The 17,500-nt window shown below is 42.3% G+C and overlaps 1 protein-coding gene across 1 annotated transcript in view; it reads right to left on the bottom strand.

Annotated features, from left to right (window-relative positions):
- The window catches only part of LOC143285597 (beta-1,3-glucan-binding protein-like), a 15,914-nt gene extending 8,211 nt beyond the window's left edge, over positions 1-7,703 (bottom strand). Inside the window, exons 1-4 of the mRNA XM_076592991.1 lie at positions 7,667-7,703; positions 4,947-5,027; positions 4,308-4,430; positions 1,919-2,040 (exon numbers count right to left, since the gene is read on the bottom strand). Coding sequence (XP_076449106.1) covers positions 1,919-2,040; positions 4,308-4,430; positions 4,947-5,027; positions 7,667-7,703 — 363 coding nt within the window. The remainder of the gene's footprint in view (positions 1-1,918; positions 2,041-4,307; positions 4,431-4,946; positions 5,028-7,666) is intronic.
- Positions 7,704-17,500: the final 9,797 nt, after the last annotated feature.

The raw sequence follows: 17,500 nt of genomic DNA, 5'->3' as shown, positions 1-17,500 counted from the left end.
CCTGACACTGAGCTTTTTCTTCGTAAGAGCGTGCACAGAGCAGATATGTATGCTATGGAATGGGATCAAAAGTGTTCCCTTTTCTTTCTTTTGCATGTTTTCCTGAAAGCGCAGAGATGACGTGCATTATCAGTGATCATGTTAGTTTCTGGATATTAGGAAGAATGTCGTAAGTATTCGTCGTCGTCGTTATTTTTATACGAGTGGTGCATGGTGATGTCATCACCTGTGATCATCATCAACATTATAATTACTATCATCATCGTGATCATCATCAACATTATTATTATTAATTTTATTATTATCATTATTAAATATTCTACCATTGCGTTTGTTTACTGGTGGTGGTGTTATCATCAGCATCATCATTATTGTCAATATTATTATCAGTATTAGTAGTAGTAGTAGTACTGCTACTACTACTACTACTACTACTACTACTACTACTACTTGTTCTGTCTAACTGTCTGACGTCCAGATCATATGGAAAATGCACTTTCTCTCTCCAAGCTTCTTCCGCATTGAACTCACTCCCGTTTTCTGTCCGTCATGCTGTTTCTTGCCCTTCTTTCAAAACCTCTTTGAAAACTCAGTTATTTCCAGCCATTCAAATCAGAAAATAATTCCTTGTCTTCACTTCTATGTTTTAATCAAGTTTGTTGTTTTTTTTCTTCTTCTTTTTTCTTTTTTTAAACCTCTATCTTTTTTGCCATTTTTTAAACGTACACATGTTCATATACCTTGAACGATCGGGATGTGCGTGCACACGCGCGTGTGTGTCCACATCTTGTGTGGAGTGGGTGTGAGTTTGGGATGGAGTTGGAACGGGATGATCAGTGCGTGCGGGTGTATTTGTGTGTTTTTAGTATGCACGCGTCATTGCAGTTTTTATTGTAAACACCCAGGGCTTTTGTGTCATTAGACTGGGCGTACCAAATGCCCTTTTGATTTTTATTATCATATATGTTCTTATCAATTTGTCAAATTTAGCTCCGGTTTGTCTTTTTAGACGTCATGTGCAATTGCCATTCTTACGAGCGTGGTCGCTCTTGCAATGCATTCCTTCTTCAAATCCCCTCAGTTCGCAAAAGTAAGCCTTTTCTCCTTGTTTGCATCATAAAGTAGATATTCTATTTTTGTTGTTGCATTGATATTAAGTGCAGATTATTGATATTTTTGACATAGTAAATTTCTATCGCATCCGTTTCGGCCCATCCTATTTTTGGATCTGATCTCAACTAATGTAGATTTGTAAATTTCTGGCTTCTTCCAAAACCTTAACCTTTCTTTGCTATCGTAACAGTTCCCTAAGACACAGTTTTTGAAGCCGTGTTAGTTTTTTATGTACGGTAACGTTTTTTCTGGGAAAATAGTCTTTTGGATTTTATAATTTTCGGTGTACGCCACCTTTGAAAAGCACAGGGTTTTTTGGTGCGAGGTGGTGTAACGGATCAGACTTCCATTATTTTCTGGTGTTTGCATTTTATGTTTTGTATAAGAAACTAAGTATCCGTTTTGATTATTTTTCAGTTCTTAACCGCATCAGCTTACTTACCATGTTATTGGGCTGCACGTTCATCATTAAAAGAAACAGATCTGACCCAGATTTGTAGTGTGGTGTGCATGGTTGCTGGTTGCTGGTGACATTTTCTGCATGATAATCTGTATATGGGACGTGTGGCAGAAGACTACTAAACTACTAACGAGTTGGTGCTGTCATCATTGTTACTATCATCATCAACATCATGATTGTTATCATCAACACTATTATTGTCACCATCGTGAAGAGATAGTCTTTGTGTGTGTGCGCGCGCGCGTGCGTGCGTGTGTGTCTATGTGTGTGTGTGTGTCTGTCTGTATCTCTGTCTGTCTGTCTGTGTCTGTATCTGTCTCTCACCCCTCCTCCCCATCCCGTGACCTCGTGTGTCCACTTGGTCAGGTCGATAGTTCCGGAATGGAAGTCATCATGAAACACGGTTGTCGCTCTTCTCTCCAGGTAGCGACGAGTTATGGGACCTGCTGCCTCGGGTCTGTCTGCGTCTGCCACAGCCGGGGTGACTGTTAATTCTGTCTTTGTCTCTGTCTGTCTGTCTGTCTGTCTCTCTGTTTTTCACACATCTTTGCCCCCTCTTCCTTCTCCCTCTCCTGCCTGTCTATGTCTGTGTCTGTGTGCGTGCATGTATGTGTGTGAGAGAGAGAGAGTGTGTGTGTGTTTCTCTCCCAGTATCCTTCCCTTCATCCTCTTCTTCTTTCATGCCATGTCTCTCGCCGCTGCCTCCAAACACCTCCAGCACCCCTCGCCACCCAACCCACCACCTCCCATTCTCTCTGTCTCTCCCTCTCCCCCCCCCCTCCCTCTCTCTCTCTCTCTTTGTCCCTGTAAATTCGTCTGTCTCTCTTTCTCTCTTGCTCCCTCACAATTTCTACTTCCTTAGAATACTATTGATGATAGGTACACTGAGAATGATATTTTAAAACAATTTCCTTTTTGGTAAGGTGAACAGGAAAATGAATACCATTTACTTTTTTTGTTTGTTCTATGTACATTGATTTACGGACATTTCTTCAACACTTTTAACCTTAGCTGGCTATCGTGGGTCGTACTAGACCCAGAAGGGTACAAAAACGCAAATATCTCGGCCAGTTCTTAATATTTTTCTACAAAATTTCAGAAATGCTTCCTACACCTAAAAGGCCAACTTCTGCAAACACCAACAACAAACAAAAAACAAAACAAAAAAAACAACAACAGCAAAAAACCCATTAATTAGTTAATGAGTAATTAAAGGTGGCGTTTTAACTACTCTCTCTCTCTCTCTCTCTCTCTCTCTCTCTCTCTCTCTCTCTCTGTCTCTCGCTCTGTCTCGCTGTCTGTCTGTCTCTCTCTCTGTCTCAGCATCTCTCTCTCTGTCTCAGTCTCTCTCTCTCAACAGCCAGCGAAGATGAAGTATGTTTCTTAGTATACTTTTTCGATCAAACACTGAAGAGAGAAATTATACAGTATCGAAATTTATTTCCCATGAGATCAAAAGGAGAAACCGTGTACTTAAGACATAATCAAGTTAACCTTCGCTGGCTGTCGCTTTTGACTACACACGGAAGCTCATGTGGGTCGTCCACGACCCATACCGCTGTCACTTTTTACAACACACGGAAGTTCATGGGGGTCGTGCACGACCCATACTTTGTAAAGAGACAAAAACCTGTATATTCCTCCAAAGCTTATAACAAAATACAGAAAAGGAAAACATATCGTAACAACTGATTACACACACATGCGCTCGCACACGCACACACAGACTCACATAAACACATACACTCAGAAGAAACACATGCTCATGCATTCACACACACGCACATACACACACATACACACTCACACACACGCACACACAACTGATCACACACACAAACGCATAACACCACATGCACATACATACAAACCCTACTGATGCACACAGAGATAGAGAGACAGAGAGAGAGACTGAGACAGACAGCAAGACAGAGACAGAGAGAGAGATGGCTCATAGCATCCTATGCACGCACAATCAAAGATATTCAGTCATACAGGTACATGCTGTTTGAGAAAGGGATGGAAGGTTATAGATGAAGACAGGCGAAAGGGACGGAGGGGGGGGGGGGGGGGGGGGGGGGGGGGGGGGGTAGGAGTGTAGTGTGGGGTAGTGAGGCTATTAAAAGTAAAACTTTATTTTTTCCTTCACTAATTGCAAATCACTATTAAAAAGGTATGGGCCGTGCATGACCCACACGAGATTTCGAGGGGTGACCACGTTTTTTTCTCTTTAAAAAGCATGGGTCATACACGACCCACACAAGCGTCCGTGTATAGTTAAAACCTTTGATTACTCATTAACTAATTAATGAGGTTTTTTTTGGCAAAAGTTGGCCTTTTAGGTGTAGGAAGCATTTCTGAAATTTTGAAGAAAAATATTAAGAACTGGCTGAGACATTTGCGTTTTTGTACCCTTCTGGGTCGTGTACGACCCACGATAGCCAGCGAAAGTTAAAGAAGGTCAGGTCCATGTACAGTATAGTATCGTGGGATGCTATTCAAGTATTATGATACCCCCACCCACGACCACCTCCCAGTCCCCTGGTTTTGAATTATGGCCCATGGCTAAAGCCCAATAAAACATTTTCGTTCGTTCGTTCGTTCATTCTCTCTCTCTCCCTCCCTGTAAGTGTGTGTGTGTGTGTGTGTGTGTGTGTGTGTGCTTTACCCAGCAAAGCCACATAATGGACACAATGTTATGACGAAGCCGACACGCCTACATAAGCTTACTCACTGGCAAACCGAACAGTTCCCGTGGACTCATGGACATCGTCTTGAAGTGTGTACCGTATGACGTAAGTCTCTTTGTCATCGCCATTGATGACGTCAGGAAGACTTGCCCTCCAGTTTTTGTCGGCTGTGAAATTCAACATTCAAAGTAAAGTTTTGGACTGTTCACATAGTCACATTGCCAGAAGGATTCCCCTTGAATCCTATATATATATATATATATCATTTTAGGCATTTAATAACAAAGTTTAAACATTGGTAGTCACCGATATGATGAGGTATCGTGTTTATTCCCGTACCTTAGTGGTGACAATGCACACAGCATCAAGTAAAGTGAGTTCTGTGTGTGTGTGTGGAGTGGGGGAGGGGGGGCGTGTGTGTGTGTCTGTCGGGGGTGGGGTGGGGGGGTCGTGTTTGTACGTGTGTTACACTCTCAAAAGACCATAACAGCAAAAGCACAGTGATGAGCATAGATAGAGAAAAACAGAGATACAGAGAGATGTATGTGTGTGCGTGCGTACGTGTGGGTGTGTCTGCGTGCGCGTGTGTGTGTGTGTGTGTTCAGATGTGGGCCGCAGTGCCTGTAGGCAGTGTCCAAAAGACGTGATGATTCCAGTCTGTCCTCTCCTCTACAGCCACTGACCTCCCGGGCCAGCCAGCTGCGTGGTGTGCTCTATCTGAGGGCCTGCCACTGTCACCGCCACTGCCGTCACACCAGCGAAACCTGGGGGTGGGTGGGACAAAGAGTTATTTTGGTCCATGGCCAAAGTTCAATAAAACATTTTCGTTCGTTCGTTTGTTCTGTGTGACACATGCTATGAAGAAGCAGACAGGCTTACATGGGCTTACTCGCTGACAAACCGAACAGTTCCCGTGGTCTCATCTTTTTTGGATTAACTGCTAGACCTCGGCGAAATGAGCTCCAAGTGTGGCATCAAACAATAACAAAGAGGGGTAACTCTCTCCACTTACTACAAAAGTACGCAACTTCAAGTCAGTGCTGCTTATTGCTACCCAGATTCAGCTCGCATACAGGTGAATAAAAGGTACATTGGAACAAACCCATGTGGTTATACCGAACAATTGACATGTGCACACAACAGCAAAGACAAATTAGCTTTTATTCAAGACTGGCACAGCCAGCCTTTTAATCCTGAAAAAGCTGCACAGACTATACGGACAATACAGAACAAACACATTGTGGCCTCGATGTGTTTTTCTTTTCTGACGGGCATGGATACCTTGCAGCAGTCAGGGGGTTAAATTCATACACGTACACATTAACGCGTGCGTTCACTGTGTGTGTGTGTGTGTGTGCTGTATGTACGTGATTTTTAAAGTCCACCTCTATGTCCGTTATTGTTTGAAAGGTCATGCACTTTTTGCCGTAGGCCTTACAGAAGTGCCCAGGTAGTATCATTGTCATACACAGACGACGATTTTTCACAAAATTAATGTGGGCCACAGCTGACACAAATTAATGTCGGAGGAAGAAGAAAGAGAAAGGGGTGGGGGAAGAGGCTTGGAGAAGACGTGGGAGGTTGAGATATAAAGTGCTGATAATAAAACAAGTATAGACTGTGATGATTATAAAACTGAACCTTACGTCATTGTTGCTGTTGTCTTCCAAATACAAAATCAATGGAATTCCTTACACCCCCCCAAAAAAGAAGAAAAGGAATCCAGTAGTTATTTTTCTTTTCTTGAACAGAATCAGGGATTGTTTTTCTCAACTGAAGGAACATTCAATGTAAAACACAAAATTATTCTACGTACCTGGAACGAAAACCTGGATTCTGCCATTGGGAAGCCTAGTGAAAATAGGAGCCAGATCGGCATACGCCAAACTGGCCAACGAGAGAACCAGAAGGACAGCCCTCATGAGGAAAAATCAGTCGGACCCCGCCGTTTGCTGCCAGTCTGAAAAAGGTACTCACTATGCCACACACAATCCTTGACCATGCAAGGACTGTATTTCGGGAGTACTGCTGGTACTAATCTTGTTCTCGCTGAACGAGTATGTCTGTCCAGTTGTACCATCTGTCGATGTATCTCACGATCACGTGGTCAGTCAGGTCACTAACTGGCATGGATCGAATTAGTCACGATGATTCCAGAAACCGATGTGTGCGGCGGGCCTGCCTGGTGCCTTTGTTATCCCGGTCAGTGGTCACATGGTGATAAGTGACTACTGCCTGGCCATGTGATGTAAATGTAAGATGGACAGAAGTCACCCGACCTTGTTAGAAAAGGTGGGGGTTTATATTTCATTTTACGTGACGGGGCTAGTACACAGGATAGGATGTTTCTGTGGTTTGTTACATATACATGCAAATCATTATGTCACACACACACACACACACACACACACACACACACACACACACACACACACACACGATTTGTGACATGCTGATGTTTATTTTCTAACCACCGTCACTGTTACAACAACAAAACATAAACATTTAAAGAACACCGTAGATTACACGAACACACATGTGATGTGTCATGCACACAAATGCAACAAACAAAAGAAAAACTCCCATTTATTTACTTTTTTACTTGAATATCACCAGAAAGTTTTTAACTCTTTTAGTCTTTTATTTCATTCATTGTGAATTTTACATGGACACCACATGAACTTTTGTTGCTTCTGGTAAATTTCAAATTAAAATCAACCCAAATGATAAAGTTTCATCATCAAAAAGGAATATTATCAATTCATTTTTCACCCCAGCAAATCGCCCCATCTCCATCAGACATCTCACTTTTCTTATGCCAATGTGTGCGTTATTCAATGGAAATAGCGAGTATGAAAGTATTAATCTGATCAAAGTATATATCAGTAGAATATGTGGCCTACATTACGAGGGGCTCTTCATTGATCTAAACGTTTTATCAACAAGGCGGCTGACTGAAGAAAATTAAGATAAACCATGATGTAATTAGATAAATAGTTTCAGTTCCAAGGAGGTGTCAGACGTGTTCGGACGTACTTACATACTCGACACAACATCTTTTAGGAAGGAAAAATAAGCAGATGCCTGACTTTCGCATAAACCCACCACCCTGGTCAGGCCTTTAGATATATATGTCGTGGTGGCCTAGTGCACGTGGTAATGCATCCGCCTTGGAAGCAAGAGAATCTGATTGTACAGGTTCAAATCTCACGCTTGCCAGTATTTTCTCCCCTCATGCTAGACGTTGAATGGTCTATGGGCGCTTGTCATTTGAATGAGAAATAAACCGGGGTCCTTGGTGTAGTGCACCTCAAATAACCTGGCAAAATTATGTTGAAAAGTCCTCTTTGATAGGAAAAAACAAATACATAATATGCAGGCATGAAAAAAAGGGTGGCTCTACCCTGTAGCGACACGCTGTCCTTCCGGAGAGCAGTCATAATTTCACACAAAGAAATCTGTTGTAACAATACACTTCAGAACAATAGAATACAATGCAATCTGTACAATACAATACCATGAAATACAAATAAAAACAAAGGTAGTTATCCTAGAATGCCTTCAGTACTGGTCGATCCTAGAGTGCCTTCAGTACCGCTCCATGGTGACGGAGCGGATCTTCATGGCCACGTCGTCCCCATGCCAGGTGGGTTCCCACAAGTGTCTGGCCTTCCAGAACTGAAGGAACTGTTCGGCCTTGGTGGCGTTGCTTTCCCAGGGCTGGGGGTAGGGGGCATTCTCCATGCCCTCCCAGAACCACCCCCCTCCCACTGACACGTTCAGGATCAGGTAGAACTGCTTGGAAAATGTATACCGTCATGCATGCATGCAGGTTGGAGTGAGTCAATGTTGATGAACTGAACAAGTTAACCAATTGCTTTGAATCTCTCTCTCTCTCTCTCTCTCTCTCTCTCTGTGTATATATATATATATATAATATATATATATATATATATATATATATAATGATTATGTATACCCAACATACAATGTGATACAAGGACATCACAGATTTACAAAAATGTTACTTTATAAATGAATACTGGCAAGTTTGCGGCCGGCTGGGTAACAAGCTACATATTTCATTTCTATCTGAATTACAACTGTATTAACAGATGTTTGACTGCTATCTCACACTGCATCAAGCAATGTGAGCTCTCTCTCTCTCTCTCTCTCTCTCTCTCTCTCTCTCTCTCTCTCTCTCTCTCTCTCTCTCGTTTGACCAAGATCAGAAGTCTTATTTACCTTCATTTTCTAGCGATGGCCTGAAATTAATCTACAACATGTTAAGATGCTCGCCATATTCGCAATATTCCATTTTCAGTTTCTTATTAGTCCATAAACATAAATTCGACAAGTCCATATACATTATTTCGACCTCCCCAACCTTTTCAATCTTACTCCCAAAGCAAAAAATTGCGGAAACTGTGTGATGCCCTGGCATCCACCAGTATCGGTGTCAAAAGAGCATCTTCCGCTCCCCAACCCCCTAGTCCTCCTCCTCCTCCTCTCTCTCTCTCTTTGCTATAGAGATTTTAGACCGTTTGCTATAGAGATTTTAGACAGTTTGATAAGGATTTATTTCTACAGAACCTGATACATTCCAATATGTCAGCTGTTTATCAGTTCTCTAATCCTGAAGAAGCACTTGAGGTTTGGTATCACAATTTTCTTAATGTATATAATAAATATGCTCCATTCATAACAAAACGTGTCAAAAGCTATCCTAAACAGCCGTGGATTACTAAAACCATTGATGATAAGATTCAAGAAAGAGACTCGTCTCTCTCAGAAGGTAAGAAAGATTAATTCAGAAAACAACGTAATCTTGTAAATGCTTTGAAACGTTCAGAAAAAAAGATTTATTTTCAAGAACTTATTTCACAAGACTGGTACAGTCAGCCTTTTAATCCCGAATATGCTACGTAGAATATGCGGACACTACAGAACAAACACATGGTTGCCTCGATGTATTTTTCTTCTCTGACGGGGATGGATACTTAACAGCAGTCAATGGGTTAAATACATAAACCTACACATTAACGGACACATTTTCTATCATATATATGTTTGTGTTTGTGTGTGTGTGATTTTGATTGTCCATCTCGATGTCCGTTCTTGTTTTAAAGGTCATGCCCTTTGTGCCGAAGACCCTACAGAAATGCCCAGCTTGTATTGTAATATACAAACCGCGATTTTTTACAAGATTAATGTGGTGACCGATTTGGACACAACTTTTATCAACTGACTAAACGTCTGCGCGATGAGAGCCTGCATCAATCAGAAGATCAGAAAGAGGGGGGGGGGGAGCATGGAGGAGGAGGTGGAGATATAAAGTGCTAATAATAAAACAATTACATATGATTGTGATAATTATAAACCCGTCTGTTGAACCTTTCGTCATTGTTGCTGTTCGTCTTCCAGTTACAAAATAGATAGGATTCTTGACACCCCCGTAACCCTGTACTCCCCACCCCCTAACTCCCACCTGCCCCCAAAAGAAGAAGAAGAAGCAGCGATTCTTTTTCTTAAATAAAAAAAGCAGTAATTGTTTTTCTTTTATAAAATCAACATTAAACACAAAATTAATAATTCTACGTACCTGGAAAGAAAACCTGGATTCTGCCATTAGGAAGCCTAGTGAAAATAGGAGCCAGATCAGCGTACACGAAAGCGGCCAAAGAGAGAACCAGAAGAACAGCTCTCATGATGACGATCAGTCAGACTCCGGCGTGTGTTGCCAGTCTGAAAAACTGGAGGCACTCACTCACTATTCCACACACAATCCGTGACCAGGCAGTGACCTGTCTTGTCAAGGAGGGTACTTTGGGAATACTGCTGGTACGAAACTGGTTCTCGCAGAACGAGTATGTCTGTCCAGCCTGTCGATGTATCTCACGATCACGTGGTCAGTTAGGTCACTGACTGGCGTGGATCGAACTGGTCACGGTGGTTCACATACGCACATACAAACACACACACACGCACTTATTCACGCACGCACGCAAGCACACACACACACACACACACGAATTAAAAACTGAAAGCCCAATGGAAGGCAGGAAACTTGTGAAAGCAAGCCAACCAATTCGGTTGGTGAACTCACAAGGTAGGAACAATGACACACACCTGCACTGCTCCATGCAGAGACTTCTCCAACTCCCAGACTGTCTATGGCAGAAATTTGTTAATCAGGTACTGCGATATGACATTTGCTTCGTTTGGGTATAGCGGTGAATGATATGTATGATGAATGTTGTGAATCAAATTATTAAAGTAGTATTTTAATCGCCTATTTCGGTGACGGTCTCCCAAGCAGTTGTATCACGCTGACATCACGATGCCAGCCACGTGATGACCTGCTGTCCTGGTGGTAATGCACCCCCTCCCCTCTCCCCTCATCCCTCCCGCCTCCTCCACCCTCCCTCTCCCCACCATACCACCAACTCCTATCCGCTTCCAACTGTCACGGGTTTCGGGGCATTGAATTCATATCCACCTTGTCTAGTGCTAGGTACTGAGAGGCGGGGACCAGTCCTCTCCTTCTCCAACCGGTCAGGAACCTGTTCACAGCTGGGTAGAGTGAGAAAAATCGGAGTACAGCGCCAATCCCAAAGGCACAACACCATGCCGAAACGGGGCCGCGAGCCCTGATCACTGGTGAACACTGGATCAGAAGTCCAAAACACAACTCGGCAGGAAAGGTAATGGTAAATGATGATGATGATGATGATGATGACAATGATACGGATACTTATGTAGTGCCTATTTTTTTGGCAGAGATCAGGCTCTATGCGCTTCACAAACACGGAGTCATTTGCACAACAGGCTGCCTACCTGGGTAGAGCCGACTGACAGCTGTCTTTGGGAACTCATCATTCGTTTTCCTGTGTGATTCGATCAGGTTTCAGTACAGACATGTAACATTTTACGTGCATGACCGTTTAGTTTATTTACCCGCCATGTAGGCAGATATACTCCGTTTTCTGAGATGTGCATGCTGGGTTTGGTCTTGTTTTCATAACCCACCGAACGCTCACTTGGAGTACAGGATCTTAAAAGTGCGTATATGGTCTTCTGTGTGCGTATACATACGATGGGGTGTTTAGGCACTAGCATGTCTGCACACATGCTGACCTTGAAGATCGGAAGTATCTCTGAACTCTCAACAAGCTGCAATTAAATGATGATAAGACTGAATTTATGATAACCTGTCCAAAGAAGTTTCGTCAACATCCTTCCTTTCCTGACTCTGTTCTGATCAATAGCACACCTGTTTCACTTTCTCCCTCTGTTCGCAGTCTTGGTGTAATCCTGGACCAGTCTCTTTCCTTCCAACAGCACATTTCGAATATCTGTAAAGTTGCCTATTTGGAACTGCGTAGAATCAGCTCTATCCGCCACTATCTCTCAACCGATGCAACCAAGACACTTGTATGCTCTCTGGTTCTCTCAAGATTGGATTACTGCAACTCTCTTTTGGCCGGCCTTCCCAAATACCTGTTAGACAGACTCCAAAGAATTCAGAATAACGCTGCCAGACTCATTTGCAGAGCTTCTAAATTTGACCATGTTTCTCCTCTCCTTCAGTCTCTCCACTGGTTGCCTGTTTCTGATCGAATAGACTATAAGCTATCCACTCTGACCTTTTCTGCAGTCAACGGATCTGGCCCCAAATATCTTTCTGAACTCATCCATATCTATACCCCGTCTCGCCAGCTCCGTTCTTCCTCTGATACTCGACTTCTCAGGATACCTCACGTCAGAAGTAAGACCTATGGACACAGATCGTTTTCTTTTCAATCGCCAAAGACGTGGAACAAGCTCCCTGATAACCTCCGTCATTCTGATTCCCTCGCATCTTTTAAATCTCGTCTCAAAACTCACCTTTTCCCTCAGCAATAAGTTCAATTGTGGCAGGTCCACAACTACATGCATGTATATGAATGTGTATTGTATGAATGTGTATTGTGTGTGCGTGTGTCTATGTAAGTTTGTGCCTGCCTATGTGTGCGTATGTGTTAGGGTAGCTGTTAGATACACATGTATGTTAAAATGTATGTATGCAGTGTGTGTGTGTGTGTGTGCGTGCGTGCGCGCGTGCGTGTGTGTGTGTGGTCACATTTTGGTGTGTGTATGTAACATAGATATAATGTTTTATGTTATCAAAAGCGTTTTTGTAAAGCACCTAGAGCAGATTTCTGGATAGTGTGCTATATAAGTATCCATTATTATTATTATTATTATTACCTTTAACCCACCAGGTGCGACGGTGATCGTACTAAGAAAACTTGGGCGAGAATCCAGTGCTCTAGCCATTTGGCCACCGCACCCGCCACTGCTGATCGCTGCTATTGTAATCTACCTCCCTGTGGTGAAGTTTGTCACTTCTCTTTGTGCCTTGGAAAGGGGTTCAGTCGGAAATCGAACAATTCAGTTTCAGGTTCTCAGGGAGGCATCACTGCGTTCATATAAATCCAATGACGCTACACCACATCTGCTAGGCTGATGTCTGACAGCAGCATATCCCAGTGCAGTAGTCAGACCTTGTGTGCATGCATATATATTTGTGTACCTGTCAGAGTGGATTTCTTCTGCAAGAATTTTGCCAGAGGACGACGCTTTTGTTGCCATGTTTTCTTTTCAGTGCGCCATGGGCGTTCAGCACACGGGACCTCAGTTTATTGTCTCATCCAAATGACTAGACGCTTGGTTTGATTTTCCAGACAAACGTGGAGAAAGGGCAAGAGCGGGAATCGAAACCAACGTGAGGCCTTCTAAATCTCACAACTGACCTGTCTACCTTGTACTTTTTGACTCACTTGTGTGAATAAAGTGAGTCTATGTTTTAATCTGGTGTTCGGTTGTCTGTGTGTGTGTGTGTCTGTGTGTCCGAGGTAAACTTTAATATTGCCATTTTCTTTGGAAATACTTTGTCTGCCAATACCAAATTTGGCTTAAACATAGTATTGGAAAAACATCTTCACAGTCATAGCAATAATAGGTTGCAAGTCTCCCGAATTAAGCCGTATTTCCAGATTATTAATCGTTTATTTTGTTGAGATTCGTTCCGAAATCCGAAAATTCTAAAAGCCGCTTCCCACTGAGTTGCTGAAAGGTATGTTGTGAAGACGACATGATCTCGTTTTTCTTGTTTACAATTTAAAAGAAAGAAATACGAATTCTGGACATAATTCATACAGTGATACTAACTACACCATCGACGTGTTTACTGCATATAGATATTCTATATTGGACACTGAATTAACTGAAATGAACATAAAAGAAAAAAATTAATCGATCGTTTCTTTCAGCCTGTACACTGGTTTGTGCAGATCTAGAGATCTACCATGTGTTGCGATGTGCTTGAAACGATGGTAACGTCTCCTTTACCGCCGAAATAAAAGAATAATCGAGATATAATAAATCACACAAAAACATGATTTAAGCGGCGTTGTTATGTCCAGTACAATCACGTCTTTTTAACGCACGAAGGAGAAAACAACAAATAACGACAGATGTGCTGCAGCAGTGGGGATTAGTCTGCTTGCTTCGGAACTGAACATGAATGGTTCGATCCCGCTTGCATGCCTTTTTTCTCTTTCTTTCTTTTTTCTCCCAAGCCTATTTCATATATCATATTTGATGTAGAACACTTTTTAACGATCTTTTTGAATCTCCGGGATTTTTTCCTCCTCATGATTCCTTCACTGGATAAAATCTCGAAGCACAATTGAGTCTTGAAGGCTTTGCCTCTTGTTGTGTGTTTATATCTGTTTGTTGTAAGCTTCAATGACGTCTTCAGATTAGTTACGAGATATTTTGAAACCAACTTTTGTTCACTGGGTTCGATTGGAATGAAAAGAAAGTTGTCAGAATCAGAATAACTGTATTAGTAAGAGGAAAATGATAGTGCCATTGGAGCTGAGTGACTGGAAGACAATAGTCCTTCTTTATGTGTTCTGTTGTCACTTTCGGACAGCCAATATTAGACTTCATATGTAGAAAAGCTGTGGGAAGTTTGAAGGATGAGTGTAATTTATGAAACCACACCACCACTACCACCATCAACCGTCGCACACATACATATTTCCCCACTCACTCTTTGTTATAACATCTCATGGCTTTATTTTTGGTGAATAAATGCATACGATCCAACAAAGTGCAACCACCTTTTTGTTACTTTTGTTTTAAGGATTTGGATATCATTCTGTATATACATGACATGATCAGTACTGCTCCATGGTGAATGGAGTGAACCTATAATGCCTTCAGTACTGTTCGATCCTAAACTGTTCGATCCTAGTGCCTTCAGTGCTGTTCGATCCTAGTGCCTTCAGTGCTGTTCGATCCTAGAGTGCCTTCAGTACTGTTCGGTCCTAGAGTGCCTTCAGTACTGTTCGGTCCTAAAGTGTTTCAGTTCTGTTCCATGTTCGATCCTTGAATGCTTTCAGTACTGCTCCATGGTAACGGAGCGGATCTTCATGGCCACGTTGTCCCCATGCCAGGTGGGTTCCCACAGGTGTCTGGCCTTCCAGAACTGAAGGAACTTTTCGGCCTTGGTGGCGTTGTCTTGCCAGGGCTGTAGGTAGGGGGCATTCTCCATGCCCTCCCAGAACCACCCCCCTCCCACCGCGACGTTCAGGATCAGGAAGAACTGCAAGACATTCAGCACATATGACAGGCGGGAACAGTGCAGAGTCCTTAAGTCATACCATTATAGTTATCTTCAACCCTATTAGTTTTGTTGTTGATGTTTACTCATCTTCATGCTTCATAGTTATATTGTTGTTGTTTTTGTTTTTGTTCTTCTTCACTCTTGTTAGTTTTGTTGCAGTTGTTTTTCTACGTATTTTCATTTTCATTGTCTCGACCAGTCCCACTCGAAAGATTTATAGTGGAAACGTTATGTCTTTGCATCATCTTTGCTGTTCGGCCTCTTTACAGCCGAAGAATTACGTCTCATCTTTGCCTTTTCCATTTAGGAACATTCTGATGGAGCTCTTTCTCCCATCGTCGTCATCATCATCATCGTCGACCTCATCATCATAATCATCGTCGTCATTATCATCATCATCATTCATCATCATTTCTTCTTCGTTTCACCTAAATGTGTACCCATTAAAGATTCAATCATCATTATCATCATCTTTCTTCTTCATCTTCGTCGTCGTTATCATTATCATCATCATCACAATCATCCTCACTATCATCATCATCATCATCTTACTTCTTCTTTGCCTAAATCTTTATCCATTAAAGATTCAATCAATCAACCAGTCAATAATCATCTTCATTATCATCATCGTCGTCGTCATCATCATCATTATCGTCATCTTCGTCATAATAATAATAATAATACGATGGATTCTCCCGTCGGTCCGACGGATCAGTAGGCAGGCAGGCTTATCTGTCGGTGTGTGTCCTCATAAAAAAAAAAAAAAAAAAAAAATGGAAGAAGAGGCCAATTCTGGATGCGCAGCACTTCCAACAGGTGTTGCAAGGGAAAACGTCTCCAGAAGTTGAGCCCTGTTTCCTTCGCTCAAGCTTCTCTTTAATGACCAGCGTTCTCTTGTTTTCAAACGTCTTTATATCACTAGAGCACAGCATCTTCCAGCGAGAGCGGTCAAGGGCATCAGTTTCCCAGGAAGCGATGTCTATGTCACAGGCTTTGAGGTTTGTCTTCAATAATAATGGTATTTATATGGCGCTGAATCTTGTGCAGAGACAAATCATCATCATTGTTATCCTCTTTTCTTCGTCTTGATGGAGCAGTCTACTAGATAGTCATCTGAGATTAGAGATGACATCCCCACAACTGTGGCACACAGTGCACACCAACACTCACGGGTCTGTCAAAGGGTGCATCCTTTCCCCCAGAGGCCCAGATGTTGTCTCCTTGCAGCTGACTTTGCTGCCAGTACCCCTCTGATGGTGTGTCCCAGGCCAGCATGGTCACGTCGTCCACCCCCAGCCTGAATGCATCGTGTACACGTTCACTGTCAGTTACTCAAGGTGTCGCTGCACTCGAACAAATCAGATAATATTCGCTACACCACAGATACCCCGAACAGCAGCATAACCCAACGCCCTAGTCAGACCTTGAGTGCATGCATATATATTTTTGTACCGATCAGAGTGGATTTCTTCTACAAAATTTTGCCAGAGGACAACACTTATGTTGCCACGGGACTCTCTTTTTTTTCTTTTTTTTTGTGCGCCAAGAGCGTGCTGCACACGGAACCTCGGTTTATCGTATCATCCGAAAAACTTGACCCTCAGTTTGATTTTCCAGTCAAAGTTGGGGATAAAGGGCGAGAGCGGGATACGAACCCATACCTTCACGGACTCACTGTATTGGTAGACGAGCGTCTTGGCCATTCTGCCACCTTCCCCCTTACACCGTGTACAAACAAGGTACGTCTCTTTGAGTCCACTTCTTTACAAACTCTTCTTGTGAATGTGCCCCGTTTGTGTTCTGGATAAATTCCCATTCGCTTCTGGTTACATGTATTCAGTGTACAATGCAGACTGGACTTTGTATGATATGTTTTACTTCCGCACGCTGCTTTTTTTTTTTTTTTTTTTCTTTTTTGTCTGAGATATAATCATTATGAGAATACAAAAGCAGTATTACTTATATATGATTATAAATGGAATCTTATTTTTAAAGTGCTACAGTCTTCGTTGTGTATGATATTTTACTCGAGTGTTTTATTGCAGCGTGCTGCATTGTATCTCTGAGATATGCATGTGTATGTAAAGGCAGTCTTATGTATATACAATTATTTGATTGATTATTTCCTAAATATAAATGTGCAAATTGCATAAATTGCATTTTATTATTTGATAACATGTAATCGGTTTACTTCCCTTGTTTTTGTGTTAATTTCTGCAACTCAATTTTATTTACTCTTTTCCTTTGATATATTTCCAATGGGGAATCAGACAATTTGGGTGAATGTCGAAGATGTGGCCTGGCGCTAAGTGTAACGTAAACACGTACGTGAATGCACACATACAGACACATACACACACACGCGCGCGCGCGCACACACACACACACACACAATCACATACAATACATGCATACAAACAAACAAGTACGCACGTCTTTCAATGTAAACATACATGTAGCCTTTTTCACGCTCGCATATAAGTGAAATTGGACCCACAAAGATATAATGGTTGTCTGGCACACACACACACACACGCACACACACACGAGCTCCTCTCT

The sequence above is a fragment of the Babylonia areolata genome, chromosome 9, assembly GCF_041734735.1.
Source record: "Babylonia areolata isolate BAREFJ2019XMU chromosome 9, ASM4173473v1, whole genome shotgun sequence".
In the NCBI taxonomy this organism is placed as follows: Eukaryota; Metazoa; Mollusca; class Gastropoda; order Neogastropoda; family Buccinidae; genus Babylonia; species Babylonia areolata.
Note: the sequence above shows the minus strand (reverse complement) of the source record. Positions and strands in the feature narration are given on the sequence as shown.